General features: G+C 41.4%; 1 protein-coding gene across 4 annotated transcripts in view; it reads right to left on the reverse strand.

The window, feature by feature from the left end:
* Positions 1-2,803: 2,803 nt before the first annotated feature.
* Positions 2,804-21,972, reverse strand: part of LOC124276740 (PRKCA-binding protein-like) — a 36,962-nt gene continuing 17,793 nt past the window's right edge. For 3 of the 4 annotated variants that reach the window (XM_046712387.1, XM_046712386.1, XM_046712383.1), the window contains exons 2-10: positions 21,033-21,273; positions 19,426-19,495; positions 18,797-18,886; positions 14,181-14,297; positions 13,873-14,006; positions 12,158-12,250; positions 8,623-8,723; positions 7,191-7,285; positions 2,804-4,283 (exon numbers count right to left, since the gene is read on the reverse strand). In XM_046712387.1, coding sequence (XP_046568343.1) covers positions 4,009-4,283; positions 7,191-7,285; positions 8,623-8,723; positions 12,158-12,250; positions 13,873-14,006; positions 14,181-14,297; positions 18,797-18,886; positions 19,426-19,495; positions 21,033-21,273 — 1,216 coding nt within the window. In that variant the 3' untranslated portion in view covers positions 2,804-4,008. The remainder of the gene's footprint in view (positions 4,284-7,190; positions 7,286-8,622; positions 8,724-12,157; positions 12,251-13,872; positions 14,007-14,180; positions 14,298-18,796; positions 18,887-19,425; positions 19,496-21,032; positions 21,274-21,972) is intronic. The other variant, XM_046712384.1, reaches the window with a different exon arrangement.

Raw genomic sequence — 21,972 nt, forward strand, 5'->3', positions numbered from 1 at the left:
CCTACGTCCAAGATATTTTCCTCTACCTCTATGATATTGTATACACATGGAGAAAAGTTCCATAACACCTATGATGTTACACACACGCACACACACACCATATACTGATACAGCCATTATATTCATATCATAACTATGTTTGCTTGTATGATTATTTTGACCTTTTGGGCGCACCTTATATTGATTTCAGATATGCACGTTCAACAAACAAAGGCAAGCATCACGTGCAATACGTGTACACATCATTAAAGAAATGCCAAGTTTCATTGAACTGCTCTTCCAGCTCGATAACTTGGAAAATGAATCGCTTTCGTTGTTGATAAGCAAATATGGGACCCCTCAGCTGACAGGTGTTTACAGAGAGCAAGTTATTGATATGATGAATGCTGGCATGTCATTATGGGCGATTGCAAGATATATTGGTAGTCATCCATCGACAATCAGCCGACTGGCCAGAAAACACCAGCAAACTAATAACGCTAAGGACCTTCAGCGTTCAGGCAACTGTGACAACTCCTAGGGGGGATACAGCCCTACTCAGAATTACAAGACTTGTTGTCCGACGTTTCGATGACCATCCTCTCCAAACAAGGCCTGTCTTCATGGACGAAACTGCTAGGTCACATCATGCACTTGTCGTTGGTATTTTCGTGCGTCAAGAGGCGGTAGCAACTCAGCCTTGTTCCGCCTTGAGTCCAGACCACAATGCCACGGATGACAGATAAGGCCAGAATACGCCAAAGAGATCATCTAGTACAAAATCTTGACATACTGGAACAAACCATTCTTAAAGAATGGAACACAATACCTCAACGTTAAATTCAATGTCTGACACCGTCAATGAGGATGAGGGTCAAGCATGTTATTGCAGTTGGCAGAGGTTACACCATATATTGACACTGTGCTCGGTTATTGATACTTATGTGATTTGTTGAGAATTTGTTGATTGTTGTGTGCCGGAATCTTGAAAGTGACCACACTTGTCATACAACAGGTCATACAACCATAGTATTTAGCATGGCAACATGAATCATGGTTGTGTCTGCGAGCTAACTAATTTTTTTTTTTTTTGTTTAATTTGCCATTTAATTATTCCTTAGGGTCAATTTATCAAGACAGAGAGTTAAATTGAGATTTGGATAAGTTCCTTTGCTATGGTTAATGACACCATATTGATTTAAGCGCTTGGCGGTATGTTGGTATTTTTCATTTGGCCTTTTTCTCGTATTTCACAACTTCCTAAAATCATTTCAAAATGTGAAACTATCGACGTTTTCTTCAGATTATTATTGGTTATTAACGTCAGGTCTACGCGAGTCTTTATCTATTGCCATGTAGAAGGGGGGAGAGAAGATCTATTGTCTGGTTCACCTGTCAGCTGGATGTGACTGGTTGTAATATAACTTTGTGACTATGGTAAAGATGGTATACAGGGATCGATATATTGGCTTGTCCAAGCCAGACTGGCTAATTTACTATGCCAAAGAGGTCATGTATGTTTATGTAAGGGGGAAACTCAGCGTGTTGGTCGACAAGTTGAAACTAAATAGTTAACCTGGAATCAGTCCGTAAGAGAACTGTGCATGAACCAACAAACAGCAAAGAAAAGTGATATAATTAACAGTTGTGTTCTAATGTGATGAGTGAGTGAGTTTAGTTTTACGCCGCACTCAGCAATATTCCAGCTATATGGCAGCTGTCTGTAAATAATCAAGTCTGGACCAGACAATCCAGTGATCAACAGCATGAGCATTGATCTACGCAATTGGGATACGTTCACATATGTCTACCTTCACAAGTCTAAATATAGCACACCACTGACTCCGCCTTGATTCTACAGGTGCGATGCATAACAGGTGAAACATTGTTGCACCACATATAACACTAGATTGTTAGTGGTTGTTCCCTGGAAGAAGCAGAGGACAAGTGATGTGCTGAAAGGTTACATAAACTCCACATCATTTTACATATGCTTATGCCTATTACACTTATAAAGGCTGTCTGTTTGCCACTTGTACTTGCTTGCTACTCTGCAGTATACTCTCAACAAACATCCAAATTGTAAGCCTTGCATGATAGTATATGTCTCTTGTGCATAATTAAATTTGGTGTTTTTCAATACAATGTTTAAATAAATTAGCAACTAATTTTAAGACTGAATATTGTTTTCATGATGTTCCACAGACTTTAGTCACAGCATTACGGCTTCAGGTCTCATTAGTTGGCCAAGGGACTGGAGAGATGTTTATATGATGTCTTTAAAGTTACTGATTAAAGCATGCCAAAGACCAGAGTTGCTTCCCCACATGGGAACAATGTGTGAAGCCCATTTCTGGTATCCCCCGCCATGATATTGCTGGAATATTGCTTAAAGCAACATAAAACCATACTCATTCACTAAAAGATACTTGAACTGTCACGTTTGCTGCCAGCATTTCAGTATTTTGTTGCTTCATTTGAAACTTGCATTATCTCATAATCAGAATGATACATTTCATATTATGTACATAGTTCCATATCCCAAGACTACGAGTTATAGTGATGGCTCTGTGAATATTCTTCACTCAGAATATTCCTTCAGCAATCCCTGACAAACTGGATGATGTGGTCACATTTACAGAGATTATTGACCCATGTCACCATATCCCAATTGGATGCCTAAGATGGACTGTCTGATCCAGGATGGGATTGGGGCAAGTGCAGCATTAAACAACCACTAATATAGTGACCGTCTGGTCTAAGAGCAGCAGCAGCAGTAACTTTTGTACTTGTTTATATCATAAGTAAATTACAACTGTAATCCTTTCACTGGTATACTTTTATTATTTCTTATTTTCTTTGAACAGTAACAACATTACAATTAGTAGATATTGCACGAAGTTCAATGCATCACACAACATAGAACCACAGCCAACTGCAGTTCTGGGAGATCCAAACCTCACATATATTGTTGACCCAAGAGAGCCTCACTACACCTGTGGCACAGATCTCCATGAAAGTACTGCAACATATTGTCATGGCTGAGGAAGTCTTTACTAAAGAGAACTAAATGTAAGATATACAAGACACTGAAGATGCAATGAATGTGGTTGTATCATGTTAACACTTGTAAACAGTCTCCATCTGCCCATTAAACAATTGTTCATGGAATGCCATGTGGAATGTGAAAGATAACTTGGGAAACAACAGCTACAACCCAATAACTACACATGTCCACCATAGTGTTTTACTCTGTCCACACAACTGGTCAATTTGGTAATCTAGTTGATAACCACAGGTGTATAAAGCATATGATACAGAGTGTTAATTATGCAAAACATTTCCATCCTGTCTTCATCAGGCATTCACACCTCATTTCATTAGCTCTGAGCAGTGTATAAATATAGCCCACACCACCGTCCTTGACGGTCTATTTTTGTGAAGGACAGTCTATTGAGTAAGTAAATCCATCCTTTGGTCGGGCGAAATATTTGAAAAAACAAAAACAAACTTCATTTGTTTTGAACTTCATCTTAGCAATCATGCTCTTTCTCGTTTTCGTTTCAATATTTGTTGATTTTTTTATGGTTTTAGTTTTTGGCACTGGCTGTGTTTGTTCAGGACAAGCCACTTTTTGGGACAGCCAGTCCTTGGACAGGCCACATATCAAAACTATTTATACACTGGTCTGAGTATGAAATGAAACTCAACCTTACTACTAACTCACATTTTACCCAATCCTTTTTCAAATTTTGCCTAGGGCAATTAGATCCCATCCTGTCACTTGGTATATATTTTCAACATTGTATCATCTCATATTAACCTTCAACTTCAGCTGCTTCACTTGGACTAAAACTAAGTGGGTAAGAAGCATAAGCCTGCTTTTATGTGATTGCTTGAAGTCACTGCAGCCTTTCAGTAAAATGGACAACTGAATGCAGAAGTTCCTCATGCTTGCAAATCCGTATAGTTTGGTCAGGCAAGTGAATCTGGGACTGGAGATCCACATGCTGAATGTCTGCCATGAAATCAGTCAGTGCTGATGAGATTCCCTGTCTCCCCAAAGCTGAACTCGGTATCACCTCGTGTTGCCCCGGTGTCGTCTCCCTCCTCCACTGCCTCCTCTCCTTCGTCATCATCCTCTCCATCATTGAAGGTATTGTCAATGTCATATGTGAAGGTGCCTCGAGAAAGGTCTACCTCAATGGGGAAAACTACTGCATCTTTCATAACACTGTGACAGTCATTGTGATACTTGGCCATGGCTGTCACAAATTTCTGCAGCTGGAACACGATGTCTTGAACTGTAACAGACAAACAGCCATTTGTACCATTTCTCAAAAACTTGAAACATGATCAACAATAATAATAATTCTTAGAATACTTACTCTAACACTTGATTGCCTTTTTCATGAAACTTTTTTTCTGAATTTGGAGGTTTAGCTTGAATAATTATTTTAAAGTCCAAAGTTTCTGTTGTCTTTCTTCCTAGTGGTCCTCCAAGCCCTATAAGCAGGAGTTATCTCACCTATGGCATTGGAGACCTCATAATTCTTCCATGGGCACCTTAAGAGTGGTACTCTGGGAGTACTGGGATGGATTGGCCTTCACCTCAGGTGTAAGAGGTAGAGGTTAAGAACTATTATCATTGTTGATAACATTCAAAAATTCATAAAAATACATCCCTCTAACACCTGATTGCCGCATCCTGCAGAAGGTTTTGAGTGCCCAGAGTATCAGCAAACTAAGTTTGGAAGACAACCATAGAAACACACTCTCAATGTTAACTGACCAAAGAAATAGACCTGCATTAAGGTTTTGGAATAACACCAGAGAACGTCTTGCTTCTGTATTCAATATCAGGACTATGATGTCATTTCAGTTAACAATACCCTGGATGACATCATGATCATGATCAAACAACCTCAGGTCGTAGCTGAAGAAATATCTCACCCTCGGTTGTGACACTATAATCAATGCAAATCATGGTATCTCTGACAAGCATTGAACCTTGCTCCCCCTCTCCCAGCAGTGAAATCCTTCCCTGATAACTTTGAGGATCCACTGATTGGTCATTACGATCTTCCAGGTTTCAACAAAAGCCGAGGCATTCTGATTGGCATCCTGATTAGAGTCCCATGGATGATGTTGGAAATAATTCCATCATGCGATGTCCTTGAATTAGATCAGTAGACACTATGACAGTCTAGCTGCGTCCCTCAATGCTGGTTGATCCAATCTTGACTGTACCTTACAGGCAGATGGCCTCCAGATGTAAGATCCTGTATAGAAGCAAGAGCTACTAACAGCCATATCCATTGACAGGCCTACCAAAGAAAACTTTCCCACTGTGCAGAGAAACACTGAAGAGTCCACATTAATCGTGGAAATAGCAACATAAACATAACATCTAGCTACTGAAACAGTCAAACGGTAACTTTAAATTGCTAAAACTAAAACTGGATAAAAAAAACAAGAGCCTGCAGCTTTGATTTTGTGCATGTGCTCATGGAAGAGGAAGTCTTGACTGTATGTTGACATTTTCCAGTTTGAACAAAACTTACATTCCCTTTTCAAAGTATTTCTGTTGTGTTATTTAGCACTTATCATCATGATACTTGTGTGCACACTTGTTTAGTTTACTTTCCAATCATAAATGCTTTTTCTACACAAGGCAATTCATAGTTGCTTTGAAATTTGAAAGAAGCTCCTATCATAATGCGCATGCGCAGTAGAGGTCAAAGTTTGCTAATATAAAAATGTTGCAGTTTCATAGTCTGTTTATGTTGCTATTTCCATGATTAATGTGGACTTTTCTGCACAGTGGGAAAGTTTTCTTTGGTAGGCCTGATTGATGCTGCGTGAGAGCAGATTGCAGAAACTGTGTTAGTTTGGTCCTAACCAGCATGAACTAGGCCTCAAATGGTATCACACCTATATATTTCTGTACTTTCCTGGGTTGAAGCTATGGCTAGTCCGGAAACATTAAATTCCCAAAGAACGCCGGCAAATATTCAGAGTCCTCAAAACTGGCATCCACTTCAGCATTTGGAGAGAGAAAATCTCGTCCAGATAACTGTGAAATGATATACATGTATGATGTAGATGTAAATACGCTAGAACTGGAGCTGTGATGTATGTAAACAGCAACTGATAATCCGAATGGCAGAACCCTGAACTGGAAGAGCCTCCAGTTGACAGCAAAGTTGAGGTATTTCTGAGAGTCTGAGGTTCCAAATGGACTCCATACCTCAGATCATCCAGAAGCCTGTTGAACCCTTCTGGGGCACCAAGAATAAAAGATTGAAAAACCCTGGTCTGGGATCCAAGAGTTCGACTCAATGATAGCCTAACTTCACCAAAACAACAGTCCTCTTCACTGAGATCGATCTATAATCAGTTTTGTCAAATATAGCAGGTTGATGCACAGCTATTTTCAGTATGTGCAAGGCAGAAAACAAATTCTTTCAGGTATATACAATATAATTAGGAAGGCTGGAGGCTGGGACAGACACGAGAATGGCAAAGCAAAAAAAAAACTTGAAAATTTAGCCGGGGGTCTTGGGGGTCTTTTATTGCAGATTTACATCGATCTAAAAAACGTTTGAAATGAAACAAATCCGTGGAAAAGTTCTCATGTCTGTATCAAACACCACTGGGGCCAGTTGGGTCGACGTGTTCGTCAGCAAGTCAATCCACCAGAGATGTTGCAAGATCTTCAATGTCACCTAATTGTTGAGCAATGGCGACGTCTTCCTTGGGGTGTGTTTACCAATGTTCTAAGATTCATGAGGAGGCGTTGTGTGGCATAAGAGACGCTAGAGGAGGCCACAGCCCTTACTGAAGGCCTCAATCGAATTGTTCTCCATGATGTGAACTTCATCTTGGAGGGTACCTTGACATCATGAATGTTATCGTTGTTTTGGCGAGACTTGTTTTTTGTTTTTCTTTGATGTCAAGATGTTCTGTGCACAGCATACAACTAAGATTATTGTCTTAACCTAATATTAAAAACCTAGTCCAAAAAGTCCAGAGAGTCAGTTTTTCAGTTTTGCTCAGTATAAAAGGATCTATCTTGATACATTGCATCTTAATAGAATGGGGAATTTGTCATCCATAAAAGTATCTTGCCTTTAAAATGCCTATCAAACAGTTCAGTTATGTACATGTTTCTTCTACTGGATTTGCTACAAAAGTCCTGTACATCTCACCATGTTTTTGGTCCAGTAACTCCATTTTGACAAGGACATCAGACCGCATCTTGGCAAACCTGGTGCGAGCTTCCTGGCGACACCGTAATACAAGCCTACAACACAACGACATATTCAGGAGCATTTCAACATCCCTAAGATATAATGATAACAATAATCACTAGTATGACGTACATGACTTTGGGATTTTGAAAGAGCACTTAATTCATTAACAGAAGCAGCCCTGTCTTCACCTTTTCCACATGCCTAATGCAGTACAATTGTGAAACTGTCCTTTGCTTCTAGTTACCTTAACAACAACAAGAGTCATCAGAAGATAACATATCCCCCCCGGCACCCACATATTTGAAAGAACAAATCATCTGACAGTTTACTTAAAGTCCAGCTTGACTTTTTCAAAACTAAGTCCAAATCGTTTCCATGGAAATCATGAGAAATATAAATGCCAAAAATCTGTAAATAGCAAAAGGCACCATTTCAAAATTTGCCTAATATATATGCCAAGTTCTGTTGAAAGATACTGAACGCTTTTCGATTTGTGCACCGTAAATGATGCCCACCCCTCCCTTTTGGGACTAAGTAAATTTGCCAAAATTCTGCCAAATAGCAAAAGGCACGACTTTGGCATCTGCCTCACATATCTGGCAAGATTTGCTGAAAGATATTAAGAAGTCTTCGAGTTGTGCTCCGGAAACTAAACCCACCCGTCCCTTTTGGGACAAAAGGCACCACTTAAGGATCTGTTTGATAAATCTACCAAGTTTTGTTGAAAAATATTGAACAGTTTTTGAGCTATGCTCTTGAAACAAAGCCCACCACCCCTTTAAGACTACGTCCAAAACGTTTCCATGGAAACCGAGAAAAATAAAAATGACAAAAATCTGCAAGTAGCAAAAGGCACCACCTTAGGTTCTGTTTAATATATCTACCAATTTTTGTTGAAAAATATTTAACAGTTTTGGAGTTATGCTCTGGAAACAAAATGATTACGGACGAGGCGTCGACTATATCCCCCCGCATCAATAATACCAAGGACAGTAAATTTTTGAAACTTCCACAGAATTACAGACTTTGTATCAAATTGCCCAACATGTTATGTGGCAGCCCTGACATTATTTCTATAAAACCCCCTTCCCCCCTGCTTTCTGTCACAGACAATTATGACTGACTGAACTACAACTAATGGACAGAGGCTATCTTGAAGGTCCAGTTGACTATTTCGCCAATAAAAGTGGTAAAGGTCCTGTAGGACTTCCACCTGTTCTACTGTGTTGGCATAACATGTCAGACAATACCCTGTTTTAACAAGTTGTAAAAGTACTGGACATGTTGCCAATTCCATGAGTTGGTAGGTTTTTGTTGTTTTGAGCTAGAACATGGGTATAACATGTGGAAGTGATGGGAGGAGAGTGGGAGGAGAGTGTCTACTGACCTGTATTCGTAGTTGCCAGTCTCGACCCGGTAGAGAGGCTCTTGCAGGGCAGCGTAACTATACTCCTCATCATCCATCTCCTTCACCTTCAGGCAGTACGACTGAAACACACACACTTCACCATAGTCTTGGTTACAACAAAAACAAATACAAAATTGAAAATTCTAGCTACAAATTGTGTATTTATTACACTTATCCATCTCACATTATGCAATTTCTCTTGTTCCTCTGACCACAGAGTGGAAAAACCTGAAATAACCACCTCGTCCGAACACATCGACATTCCATCACTGGAAGCTCATGCAATGCATGCGTCTCATTTCCCAACTGATGTCATTCTCTTGTCTTGGAGACAGAACCAATCCAGTAATCTTTGTAGTGGTGTTGGTCTGGCGAGAATCCATTATGTGACATATGATAAATATTATAAATATACAATTTATAGTTAAACTTTTCACATTTTTATTCTTATTGTATCTGATGTTATGCACTTATCCCATGGTTTGATGGTGGGCCACATATTACCCTGGTCTGTACGAAGACGACAACAATGTGATGGATAGGTCATAAGGAGGCTGGGTTTATCTTCTGATCCTAAGTTCAGATCATAGGCTCAACTTGTGGACTGGGCGATTCAGAGTTGAGTGGTTTCTTGCTGAATGATTTCTCAAAGCACAAATGATGGAGCTAAGAATCCACCTTGTGGCCCTCAGTCCCAGACAGTGAGTTCTTTGAGACTGTCCCTGACACACACATACAGGTGGAAGGCAGAACAGCTCGTTATCTCTCTGTTTAACATTCTGTACACATCCCATCAAACACCATTACTTATCCCTCCTGGTCATCAACAGTCAATGAATAAAGGAGAGGAACACTTCAAAACCTGACACAAGAGGATTCGGAATTCAAACTCCACTAACATGATTGCTCATGAGAGTCAAGGTTAGCAAGCATGTGCGGATGTCCTTGGTCTCACTGTACCCGACTCGAGAGTCAAGATGACATCATAGCCTTACAATGATGCCAAATAGATGGTTGTACTTCAACACATCAGTAGACCACTGAGTGAGGTCAAACCATGTGACTATGGTAAAGAATAAAAAAAGTAGAAGTAACAGTAAAAGTGTAGGCTTGGAGGACAACTGCATGCATCCAGAAGGCAATGATGGAGCAAAATAATTCTGCTGTAGTAGGCTGTCAAGAGCAGGTTGATAAGGTACTTGTATAGCCTATGATGCTCTTGCAAGGAGGCAGTATATGTCTTTAAGGCTCTGATAGGGCATAGTGAAAAAAACATTCAATGTCATCAGGCCCGAGGAAGGAATTTTTCTTTCAAGTGGGGACTAGAAGTCAACTTAGAAAAAACAGAGATGATAGTTTCCAGAAATAATTATCTAGGTCTGATGTTTTCATCAAAATTATCATGGAGCAAGGCTATTGATGTACTAGCATCCAAGGCCAGCAAAGCATTGTTCAGCGTCAAAGCACTCCAGGGACAATTGAAGAACATATCACCAAATATCCTGTTTAAGATATTCGACGTTCAGATCAAGCCAATCATTTTGTATGGATCAGAAATCTGGGGGTACAAAAGAAGATATATCGTGGAACAATTTCATTCAAGCTTCTGTAACTTCATTCTTTCATCCTGGAATCACGTCTCTAACGTTGCGGCTGTCAGCGACTGTGGATGCTATGCATTGTACGTCGACTACCACACAAGATGTATTAAATACTGGTGCAAGATACCACGGCTACTGTCAAACAGACACCTGAAACAGGTTTATACCATGATGTTTAAACTGGATTCAAGCAACAGAAGAACATGGGCCAGTCATATAAGAGAACTTCTTTTGCAGTACGGTTTTGGATTACAAAGACTTTAAATTCGTTCTAAATACAGAGGCTTATCTATCAACTGTCAAGAATAAAGAATTAAGAAGATTATTGTTTCTATTACGTTCATCCGAATTACAGCTAAGATTCTACACGGGAAGATGGGAAGGGTTGCTGCCTGAAGAAAGGATCTGTCAACTGTGTGAATTACAGGAAATTGAAGATGAATATCATTTCCTCCTTATATGCCCCTTATACAAAAGCATAAGATTAAAATATCTCCCGGTTATTATTGCACAAATGTCACTGTTCAGAAATATATAAATTTGTTGGGTGTCTGTTCATCATTTATGCTTCACAATTGTGCTATGTTAATCAAGGAAGCTCTTCTACAGAGAAAATTACAGCTCGATATGTAAATTCATATAAAGTGTATCAAAATGTCACGACAAAATTTGTTTGAAATGTATTATACGTGGGCCAATGGCCTTTCTATTGAATAAATGATTGATTGATTGAGGAAGTAGGACAGTGATGGAAAAGTAAACAATCTATCTGGCTGTTCCAGGCAGGTGGATCAGTATTCCCTTAGATGTAAAGCTAGAGGGTTCTGGTCTGGAGGTTTGCCAAGTGTGTGAGGTCTATGAACCAGCTCACATGAACCTCAGCAGCTGGGTTTTGATCCCATCAGGTTGATGAACCATACTACAGTTGTGTTGTCGAGTTGTATCATGAGGTTGGTCAACAGTTGTGTTGTCCAGTTGTATCATGAGGCTGGTCAACAGTTGTGTTGTCCAGTTGTATCATGAGGCTGGTCAACAGTTGTGTTGTCGAGTTGTATCATGAGGCTGGTCAACAGTTGAGTTGTCCAGTTGTATCATGAGGTTGGTCAATAGTTGTTGTCCAGTTGTATCATGAGGTTGGTCAACAGTTGTGTTGTCCAGTTGTATCATGAGGCTGGTCAATAGTTGTGTTGTCAAGTTGTATCATGAGGTTGGTCAACAGTTGTGTTGTCCAGTTGAATCATGAGGTTGGTTGAACAAATAACGTTGCAAAAATTACCTCATTTCATAGTTGTTGACTATAACGCTGTCACCAGTTGATCGGGAAGATGAGCTCCCCAACCCTTTAGGGATGCATCAACGAAGGGATGGTGTGTTGCTATGAATGGAGTCAAGGAGACTGAACTTGCGAATGGAAGGACAAAGGTAGACGAATATAGCGCCACTGATCTGTGATCTGAAGGTACGGCACATGAGGACACATGAGCAACTGAGTGCAAGAGCCTGAGCTGACATCATTAGCCCCAGACCCAGTAGCTCCTGCCACTGTCAAAGAGATGCTGCATTAACGGAAGACAAAACAAATCGTAGTATTTGTAGATAAAGGACATGGAGGGATCTCGGGAGATGGAGGAATGCCCATAGGCAACAGAGGGGACTGACGAACTGCAGTACAACTCGATTGTCAAATGGAACAAACATGTTGAAAAAATTAAAAGGAATAAAGGAAGTACTTCATCACATTTCTATAGCAAAGTCGTACTATTTATCTTTGCAATTTCCTCCTTAGTCACAAGATATAGATTTACTTTGTGTTATTACAATGGCAGTAGATGTCATTCATCTAATCCTGGGAAGGAAGCCTTGTCGATAAAGGCTTGGCCTTTCATGTGAGGCTGCTTGTGTAGATAACTTACCAAGTATTCAAACTTTGCATCCAGGTATTTCTTGATGGTCAGCCTTGTGTCTGGCACAGCCTTGTTTAAGAAAGTGTTGAGATCACTAATCATCTGAAAGTAAGCACAGAGTTCTTCATGCATTAACTACTTTGCAGGTGAGAATCAGTGAACTCACAAAATGAATTCACATAGATGACTGTTGCAGGTCCTTCTTGCCACTAGTTTGTTCAGTTAGTAATTCTATTGGGCCACCATGGCCATGTACTGCATGTAATCCTATTGGGCCACCATGGCCATGTACTGCATGTAATCCTATTGGGCCACCATGGCCATGTACTGCATGTAATCCTATTGGGCCACCATGGCCATGTACTGCATGTAATCCTATTGGGCCACCATGGCCATGTACTGCATGTAATCCTATTGGGCCACCATGGCCATGTACTGCATGTAATCCTATTGGGCCACCATGGCCATGTATGTAATGCATGTAATCCTATTGGGCCACCATGGCCATGTACTGCATGTAATCCTATTGGGCCACCATGGCCATGTACTGCATGTAATCCTATTGGGCCACCATGGCCATGTACTGCATGTAATCCTATTGGGCCACCATGGCCATGTACTGCATGTAATCCTATTGGGCCACCATGGCATGTAATCATGTGTATGTACTGCATGTAATCCTATTGGGCCATTGGGCCACCATGGCCATGTACTGCATGTAATCCTATTGGGCCACCATGGCCATGTACTGCATGTAATCCTATTGGGCCACCATGGCCATGTACTGCATGTAATCCTATTGGGCCACCATGGCCATGTACTGCATGTAATCCTATTGGGCCACCATCCCATGTAATCCTATTGGGCCACCACGGCCATGTACTGCATGTAATCCTATTGGGCCACCATGGCCATGTACTGCATGTAATCCTATTGGGCCACCATGGCCATGTACTGCAAAGTAATCCTATTGGGCCACCATGCCACTGCATGTAATCCTGGGCCTTGGGCCACCATGGCCATGTACTGCAATGTAATCCTATTGGGCCACCATGGCCATGTACTGCATGTAATCCCTATTGGGCCACCATGGCCATGTAATGCCTGGGTAATCCTATTGGGCCAGTAATGTACTGCATGTAATCCCATTGGGCCACCATGGCCATGTACTGCATGTAATCCTATTGGGCCACCATGGCCATGTACTGCATGCATGTAATCCTATTGGGCCACCATGGGCCACCATGGCCATGTATGTGTGTAATTGGGCCCATGCATGTAATCCTATTGCCACCATGCCATGTGCTGCATAATAATCCTATTGGGCCACCACGACCCTATTGGGCCACCATGGCCATGTACTGCAATAATCCTATTGGGCCACCATGGCCATGTACTGCATGTAATCCTATTGGGCTATTGGGCCACCATGGCCATGTACTGCATGTATGTAGTCCTATCCACCACGGCCATATTGGGCCACCATGGCCATGTACTGCATGTAATCCTATTTGGCCACCATGGCCATGTACTGCATGTACATAAGTTACCATCAGTACATTCAGTACAGAATGAAGCACAGAGGCATAATGAAACTGCTGTACAAGCAGCTCAAACTACTGTCCTTGTGAACTGTTTTTGCTACACTGAAACACACTGACAATTTAGAATGCAGTGGGTGAGCCAAGACCACTAAGATGCCTCACTGTCCCACTGCTACTTACTGGCTTGACAGTCTTCAGCATTTTTATGGCAAACTTTTCCATGTTCTTGTGAGCTTCTCCAAATTTAGTGAAGGCCTCCCCAGCAGCAGGCTGTGGCTCTCTCATCCCAATACAATTAAACACCTCCCCAAAGGCTGTGAACATAAGCACACACATAGTTCAGTACTTCAGTATATCGTATATGTTACATGTGATCACTTTTTAAATAGCATCGTGTATTCTCAACCCAATCAAGATGGTTTGACCAAATATTGCTAAAAACAATGTTACAGATGATGTTAATTGTGTTTCCTTTCAACAACAAATACCTTTATGGGACTTTGACAGGTCAAAGGTGGCCTTCAACAGCCTCTTGGTTTGGTCAATGAGACCCTGGTACATGCCACCTGTGTTCTCTAGCTCTTCCAGCTTCTTGACCAGCCCATCTGTAACACACAGACCTGCATTTCAGTCTTGTACACACACCTGCATCTCAGTCTTGTACACACACCTGCATCTCAGTCTTGTACACACACCTGCCATCTCAGTCTTGTACACACTCCTGCATCTCAGTCTTGTACACACACCTGCATCTCAGTCTTGTACACACACCTGCATCCCAGTCTTGTACACACACCTGCCATCTCAGTCTTGTACACACACCTGCATTTCAGTCTTGTACACACACCTGCATCTCAGTCTTGTACACACACCTGCATCCCAGTCTTGTACACACACCTGCATCCCAGACTTGTACACACACCTGCATTCAACAAGTTCATCAATCAATACAAAGTTGATTCAGGGCCAGAAAAGAACACTGTCAAGGTGGAATACACTCAATATTAAACACAAATATATACTGAACTACTTTAGAAACGCATCACTGGGATAAAATGTTTAAACTTCGTGATAAATGAAGAAAGATTTGTCAGAAACACAAGAAAAAGCAAAAGCAGTCATTCATCATTCAGTGCAACAACACTAACACTGACGGGTATCAAACTTAAAACTTTCACACAGTCAATGTCAGCAAAGGGTATGGTCATCATTTGTGTCAAACACAGCAATGGCAGGACAGAAATGGCGTTTTGCTGAAGAAAGTTCATGCTGTGTCTAGCATTATGGGGTAGTGTTACTGTGTCTTATCCCAATGGAAAATGTGAACACATTGATCTACCCATGTAGCAAACGACTATTCTCTGTATCTCTGCTGTCTATGTTTAAGCTGTCACTCAACCATGAAATATATGTAGATGTGTCCTGCCATGACTACCATAAACCTTCCACCAACCCAGTGGTTCAGGTGCTGAACTCAACAATCAGTGTTACTTGTTGGAGTGGCATTTACAAGTTGGTGTGATGAACGAGGAGAGTTCTATGGATATACAACTTCTTTAATATAATATGAGCGACGTTTCAGTGTAGCTACTAACACCCGTATCAAAAATAAAGGAGTAAACCACCGTACCCCAAAAATGTAAATGCTGGGGCATTATGTGGGATTTTGAAATACTAGAGGCAAGGTATATATATACACAGTAAAGTTGAACAGTAAGTGCTTGATGTTTGCACAATTAATGAGGTTGATGTACAAGGTTGGAGGATGTCTACACAAGAAGGCAATTGTTACACAAACAGAGTAAGCTATGGGGGATTATTGGGAGGAAGCCAGTGATATGACAGACTGGAGAATAATGGGATTAAGATTGCTTGGTGATGAGTTGGTTGTAGGCAGTGGGGATGTAATATCCTTGGTCTCTGTTCATGGCTGGTTGGAGTCTCTTGATGTGAATGGCTTCTAGTAGCTTGTAGTGGGTGTGATTACTGGTGGTTGGAGTCTCTTGAGCTTCTTACATTGATGCTGTTCCATAAGATGTTGTGGTCGGGTGAGCTTGGGTGTGGTCAGAGATGGCGGATTTGGAGTCTTTCTTCTTCACAGAGGATTGATGTTCTTTGATTCTTACAGGGAGGGGTCTTGAGGTTTCACCGATGTACGAGTCTCCACAGTCACATTTTATGTGCTAAACTGTCCCTGTAGAGTCTTCTTTAGTTGTGGGGGTTGGTCTGCCATTTGCTTTTAGGATGTTCTGTATAGTAGTACCTCTCTGGAACACAACATCAATGTTGACTTGGTGTTTTAAGAGTCGGCTGATCTGGTGGCTGGCTGAACCTATATAGGGCAGGCTTATGATGAACAGAGCTGTGTGTTGGCGTGGGGGCTTGTCTATCGGGTTGAGGGTGGCGTTGATGGTGGGGTCTACAAGGCTGGCAGGGTAGTTGTTGTAGGCCACCCTCAACCCGATAGACAAGCCCTCCTTCCATCCATATGATGGAGATGAAATCTGGATTCGTCAGTAAATAGAACACGTACATGCACACAGTCCTAGCTGACGTCGCTGTACTGTCTGGGGATTGATGATACCCCTTCTTCCATGAAAAGTAGTGTCTGTTCTGGACACTAACTTAAACCTGTTCATTACATGAGTGAGGATGTGTGACAATCTTGGGGTGGGTCGTGACACATAGTTGCCCTGAGTGTGGTCAATCACATGTTGTGCTGGTTTGTCATAGGTGTCGTAATAACCTGACGATTTTTTAATTGTGACAACTAAACCTTCTGGCCACATTCACGGTGTGCCTCATGTTTATCTGTCAGTCAGATTACTTCATAGTTTGGGTTCAAAATTTGTTTTGCATATTTATGATCAATTATAATAGGGTTTTATTCTTTTCTAAAGTAGTCCAGTATACAAACTACATGATGAGGGTGGAGCCATGTGGGATCCTGGGTAGACATGTACCTATACCATCTGGGTAGACATGTACCTATACCATCTGGGTAGACATGTACCTATACCATCTGGGTAGACATCTACTTATACCATCTGGGTAGATGTGTACCTATACCATTTGGGTAGACATCTACTTATACCATCTGGGTAGATGTGTACCTATACCATCTGGGTAGACATGTACCTATACCATCTGGGTAGACATCTACTTATACCATCTGGGTAGACATCTACTTATACCATCTGGGTAGACATCTACTTATACCATCTGGGTAGACATGTACCTATACCATCTGGGTAGACATGTACCTATACCATCTGGGTAGACATGTACCTATACCATCTGGGTAGACATGTACCTATACCATCTGGGTAGACATGTACCTATACCATCTGGGTAGACATGTACCTATACCATCTGGGTAGACATCTACTTATACCATCTGGGTAGACACGTACCTATACCATCTGGGTAGACATGTACCTATACCATCTGGGTAGACATGTACCTATACCATCTGGGTAGACATGTACCTATACCATCTGGGTAGACATGTACCTATACCATCTGGGTAGACATGTACCTATACCATCTGGGTAGACATCTACTTATACCATCTGGGCAGGCATCTACCTATACCATCTGGATAGACATGTACCTATACCATCTGGATAGAAATGTACCTATACCATCTGAGTAGGCATGTACCTATACCATCTGGGTAGACATGTACCTATACCATCTGGGTAGACATGTACCTATACCATCTGGGTAGACATCTACTTATACCATCTGGGCAGGCATCTACCTATACCATCTGGGTAGACATCTACCTATACCATCTGGGTAGACATCTACCTATACCATCTGGGTAGACATCTACCTATACCATCTGGGCAGGCATCTACCTATACCATCTGGGTAGACATCTACCTATACCATCTGGGTAGACATCTACCTATACCATCTGGGTAGACATCTACCTATACCATCTGGGTAGACATGTACCTATACCATCTGGGTAGACATCTACTTATACCATCTGGGCAGGCATCTACCTATACCATCTGGATAGACATGTACCTATACCATCTGGATAGACATGTACCTATACCATCTGGGTAGACATGTACCTATACCATCTGGGTAGACATGTACCTATACCATCTGGGTAGACATCTACTTATACCATCTGGGCAGGCATCTACCTATACCATCTGGGTAGACATCTACCTATACCATCTGGGTAGACATCTACCTATACCATCTGGGTAGACATCTACCTATACCATCTGGGCAGGCATCTACCTATACCATCTGGGTAGACATCTACCTATACCATCTGGGTAGACATCTACTTATACCATCTGGGCAGGCATCTACCTATACCATCTGGGTAGACATCTACCTATACCATCTGGGTAGACATCTACCTATACCATCTGGGCAGGCATCTACCTATACCATCTGGGTAGACATCTACCTATACCATCTGGGTAGACATCTACTTATACCATCTGGGCAGGCATCTACCTATACCATCTGGGTAGACATGTACCTATACCATCTGGGTAGACATCTACTTATACCATCTGGGCAGGCATCTACCTATACCATCTGGATAGACATGTACCTAAACCATCTGGATAGACATGTACCTATACCATCTGGGTAGACATGTACCTATACCATCTGGGTAGACATGTACCTATACCATCTGGGTAGACATGTACCTATACCATCTGGGTAGACATGTACCTATACCATCTGGGTAGGCATCTACCTATACCATCTGGGCAGGCATCTACCTATACCATCTGGGTAGACATGTACCTATACCATCTGGGTAGACATGTACCTATACCATCTGGGTAGACATGTACCTATACCATCTGGGTAGACATTTACTTATACCATCTGGGCAGGCATCTACCTATACCATCTGGGTAGACATGTACCTATACCATCTGGGTAGACATGTACCTATACCATCTGGATAGACATGTACCGATACCATCTGGATAGACATGTACCTATACCATCTGGATAGACATGTACCTATACCATCTCCACAAGCTCCAACCACAGAGACATGTCTGACACAGACACACGCCATCCAGTAATGTCAGTGATACCAGGTCCCACCTACCGTTACACAGGATAGCTCTGCTGAGGCCAAGAGCATCTGCAGTGTTGGAGTTCATTGTCTCCACCACACGGTGCTTCACTTTCTTCAGTACTGGAAAATGAAGGTTTCATTAAACAACATGATCAAGATCAAGTCCACTTGTGACCTGGTACCTAGTGTAAAGATCTAGTCATCAGAAAGTAAACATCGACAGACAAAGGTTATGTGTAAGCTGCTTGGTCACCTACTAGTCCAGACAGATGCTTTTGTGTTGTCACCATTCACAGTAATTAGACAGAAACAGGAAACATGCTGCTGTCTCGTGTGTTACAGAAATGTACCTAAGTTACACATCTGTACACATGTATGCTTAGGTATCTTGGTGTAGACAGAGTTTGGTTCAGAATGATACATAAGTAATGTCGGAAAAAAACCCTGTTACTCTGTTAGGCTGTTACTCTGTATCCCTAAAATTTACACAATTGCAAACAGCACATGTCGAACGTGATTAGTGTCTACATATTTGCCTAATATACATTTATACATATTAAAGTAATTAGAAATTCAAGTTTTCACTCTAAAAGATCTTTAACCAGTCAACTCCAAATTTACATGTACAAATATTGTTACAGATGTTATCCTACACATACCTATATCTAAAGTCTTTCCTTGTTTAGGATCTGCATGAAGCTTGTTATAGTTGATGGTCACCTCCGCCTGCAACATAACCATGGATATATCATAATTACACAGTTCATGGCACACACAAGCAACCAATGCTTGATACACACCATTCACAATACACTTACAACACTAGACACATCACAGTGTATGGTAGACTAACAACTCATTTCTGAAAGGAACATATTTTACAGATAAAACAGTTCATAATAAACAAAATATAACATATTGAAGAGGAGCCTTGAGACTTTTGGAAACTGTGGAAATCTAGACTTGCCACATATTCAAGACTTGCATGGGCTCTCTTGGATATGATTGTTTCAGGGTCTGTATGACAGACTAAGTACAAAGATACAGTAAATGTCATATAGACACAGTAAATGTCATATAGACACAGTGTACATGATATAGACACATGATATGGACACATAATATGTCATACAGGCAATGTGTATTTCACATGGACACATAATGTTATCACATGTCAGACAATGTCCACACTGCTACTCAGAACAATCATTTCGTTTCACAGATATAGAAAGCAGACATGCAAGTTCACACATTCTTATCAAGAATTCAAGAACTTTGATGTTGATAGGCATGAAATAATCGACCAATGGTGGAGCTGGCCTCTGCATGCAGCGAGTCATCTGGTATTGAACCGGGCAATAAGATCCTAGTTAAATAAAATTTCAAGGAATATATACCATGAAAGTAGAAAGGCTAGCATTTTATAATCAATTTTATGATATTGTGATTGATCATCAAACTTTGGAGTAAAAACACTCAGCAAAGACAAGTTTCTTATGGACAAACAATTTATTTTTTTTTTTTATAGGATATTTATATAGCGCACATATCCAGGCAACTAGTGCATGCTCAAGGCGCTGGTATTTTCCCCTCGATCATTGGATGTCAATCTCAACGGCACATCGTATTATCAATCTCAACTCCCTGGGGAGTATACAACTCTTGCAGCCACTAGACGCACCGAGTTATTGTGGCCTTCTCATCCTAACGAGGTACCCATTCACAGCTGGGTGGACTGGGACACATAGTCACAGTACTTTGTCCAAGTTCACTGCACGTTGCTGTACCCGCAACTAGGTGTTTGCACGTATTCATGTGGCCACCATCTGGTCATATACCAACGGATTCGTGGGTTCTTTTAAGTGCACAGGGATGTGTACTGTACACTAGGGGTTGTGACAACACTGAAAGAGTCTGCACAGAAAGTTGACTCCAAGGTTTTTACACCCGGTCACAGGTGGGCTCGATCCCGGCACCTCAACCTCGCTGGATCACTAGCCTGGCGTCTTAGCCAGCTCGCCCACCGCGCCCCATTCCTTATTACAACATGATGGTGGTTGCACTACGCCCTTAAAACTAAGGGATATAAACCTAACAATAGGAACTTAATCAGTAACTGGTTTCCTGATTGATTCCATGTTGGGAAAGTAAAAGAAGCAATTAATCATACATAAAACTAATTTTATCATGAAACCACTGAGCAACTTAAATGTATAAATGTCCACAAATACACAAAGAAGAAGGTACAAACTATAGCTGGGAATACCTTTATAGACTGGATAGCTCGGGCCACTTCCACCTTGGTACGTCCTTTGACCGACTGTCCGTTTACACCCACGATCTCATCTCCAGCAGCCAGGGAGCCCTCCTTGGAAGCCGGCGTGTTGTCAAACACCTGCACCACATACAGACATGGACACAGTGGGGCGCCACCACCAATGCTGATCCCAATCAAGTTCTGAGTATCTTTCTGCAGCACCACACTGCCTGATGTCACTGTCATACCCCTGTGGAAAGCAGAGCACCTCAATAAAGACATACAGAAACAAGCTTACCTTCACATGGAGAGAATACTGGCAGAACAGATGTCACTAGTCCCTGTATAGACCATGTAACCTGACATGACGTACTCACTGGGAATACTGGCAGAACAGATGTTACTAGTCCCTGTATAGACCATGTAATCTTACATGATGTACACACTGGGAATACTGGCAGAACAGATGTCACTAGTCCCTGTATAGACCATGTAATCTGACATGACGTACTCACTGGGAACACTGGCACAACAGATGTCACTAGTCCCTGTATAGACCATGAAACCTCACAGTACAGTGCAAATGTTTCAAAATTGCAAACTGAGGAAAAGGCACATTTGTGTTTGAATTCTTCAGCAGTCTAAGTAAACTTAGTAAAACTAAGTAAACTTCTATTAGGTTTTATTAGACTCAGTATAGCAGTGTAACGAATAATACTGAGCCTAAGTTAACTTAGACTGAATTCTTCAGAAGACCTGAAGGAAATTGCTATGTTTTGTGTCATTACATTTACAGGAAATAGTCTTGATAACCAACCACTGTCACTCATAATTATGCTTTTGACTCCATGGAATATTGTGTGACACACAAGCTTCGGTTACTGACAAAACAAGGATCATATGAAACTCTTGGATTCAAACATGTGGTCAACAAATATTGCCATATCCC

The sequence above is a fragment of the Haliotis rubra genome, unplaced genomic scaffold, assembly GCF_003918875.1.
Source record: "Haliotis rubra isolate DU_JTF1 unplaced genomic scaffold, ASM391887v1 Scf212, whole genome shotgun sequence".
In the NCBI taxonomy this organism is placed as follows: domain Eukaryota; kingdom Metazoa; phylum Mollusca; class Gastropoda; order Lepetellida; family Haliotidae; genus Haliotis; species Haliotis rubra.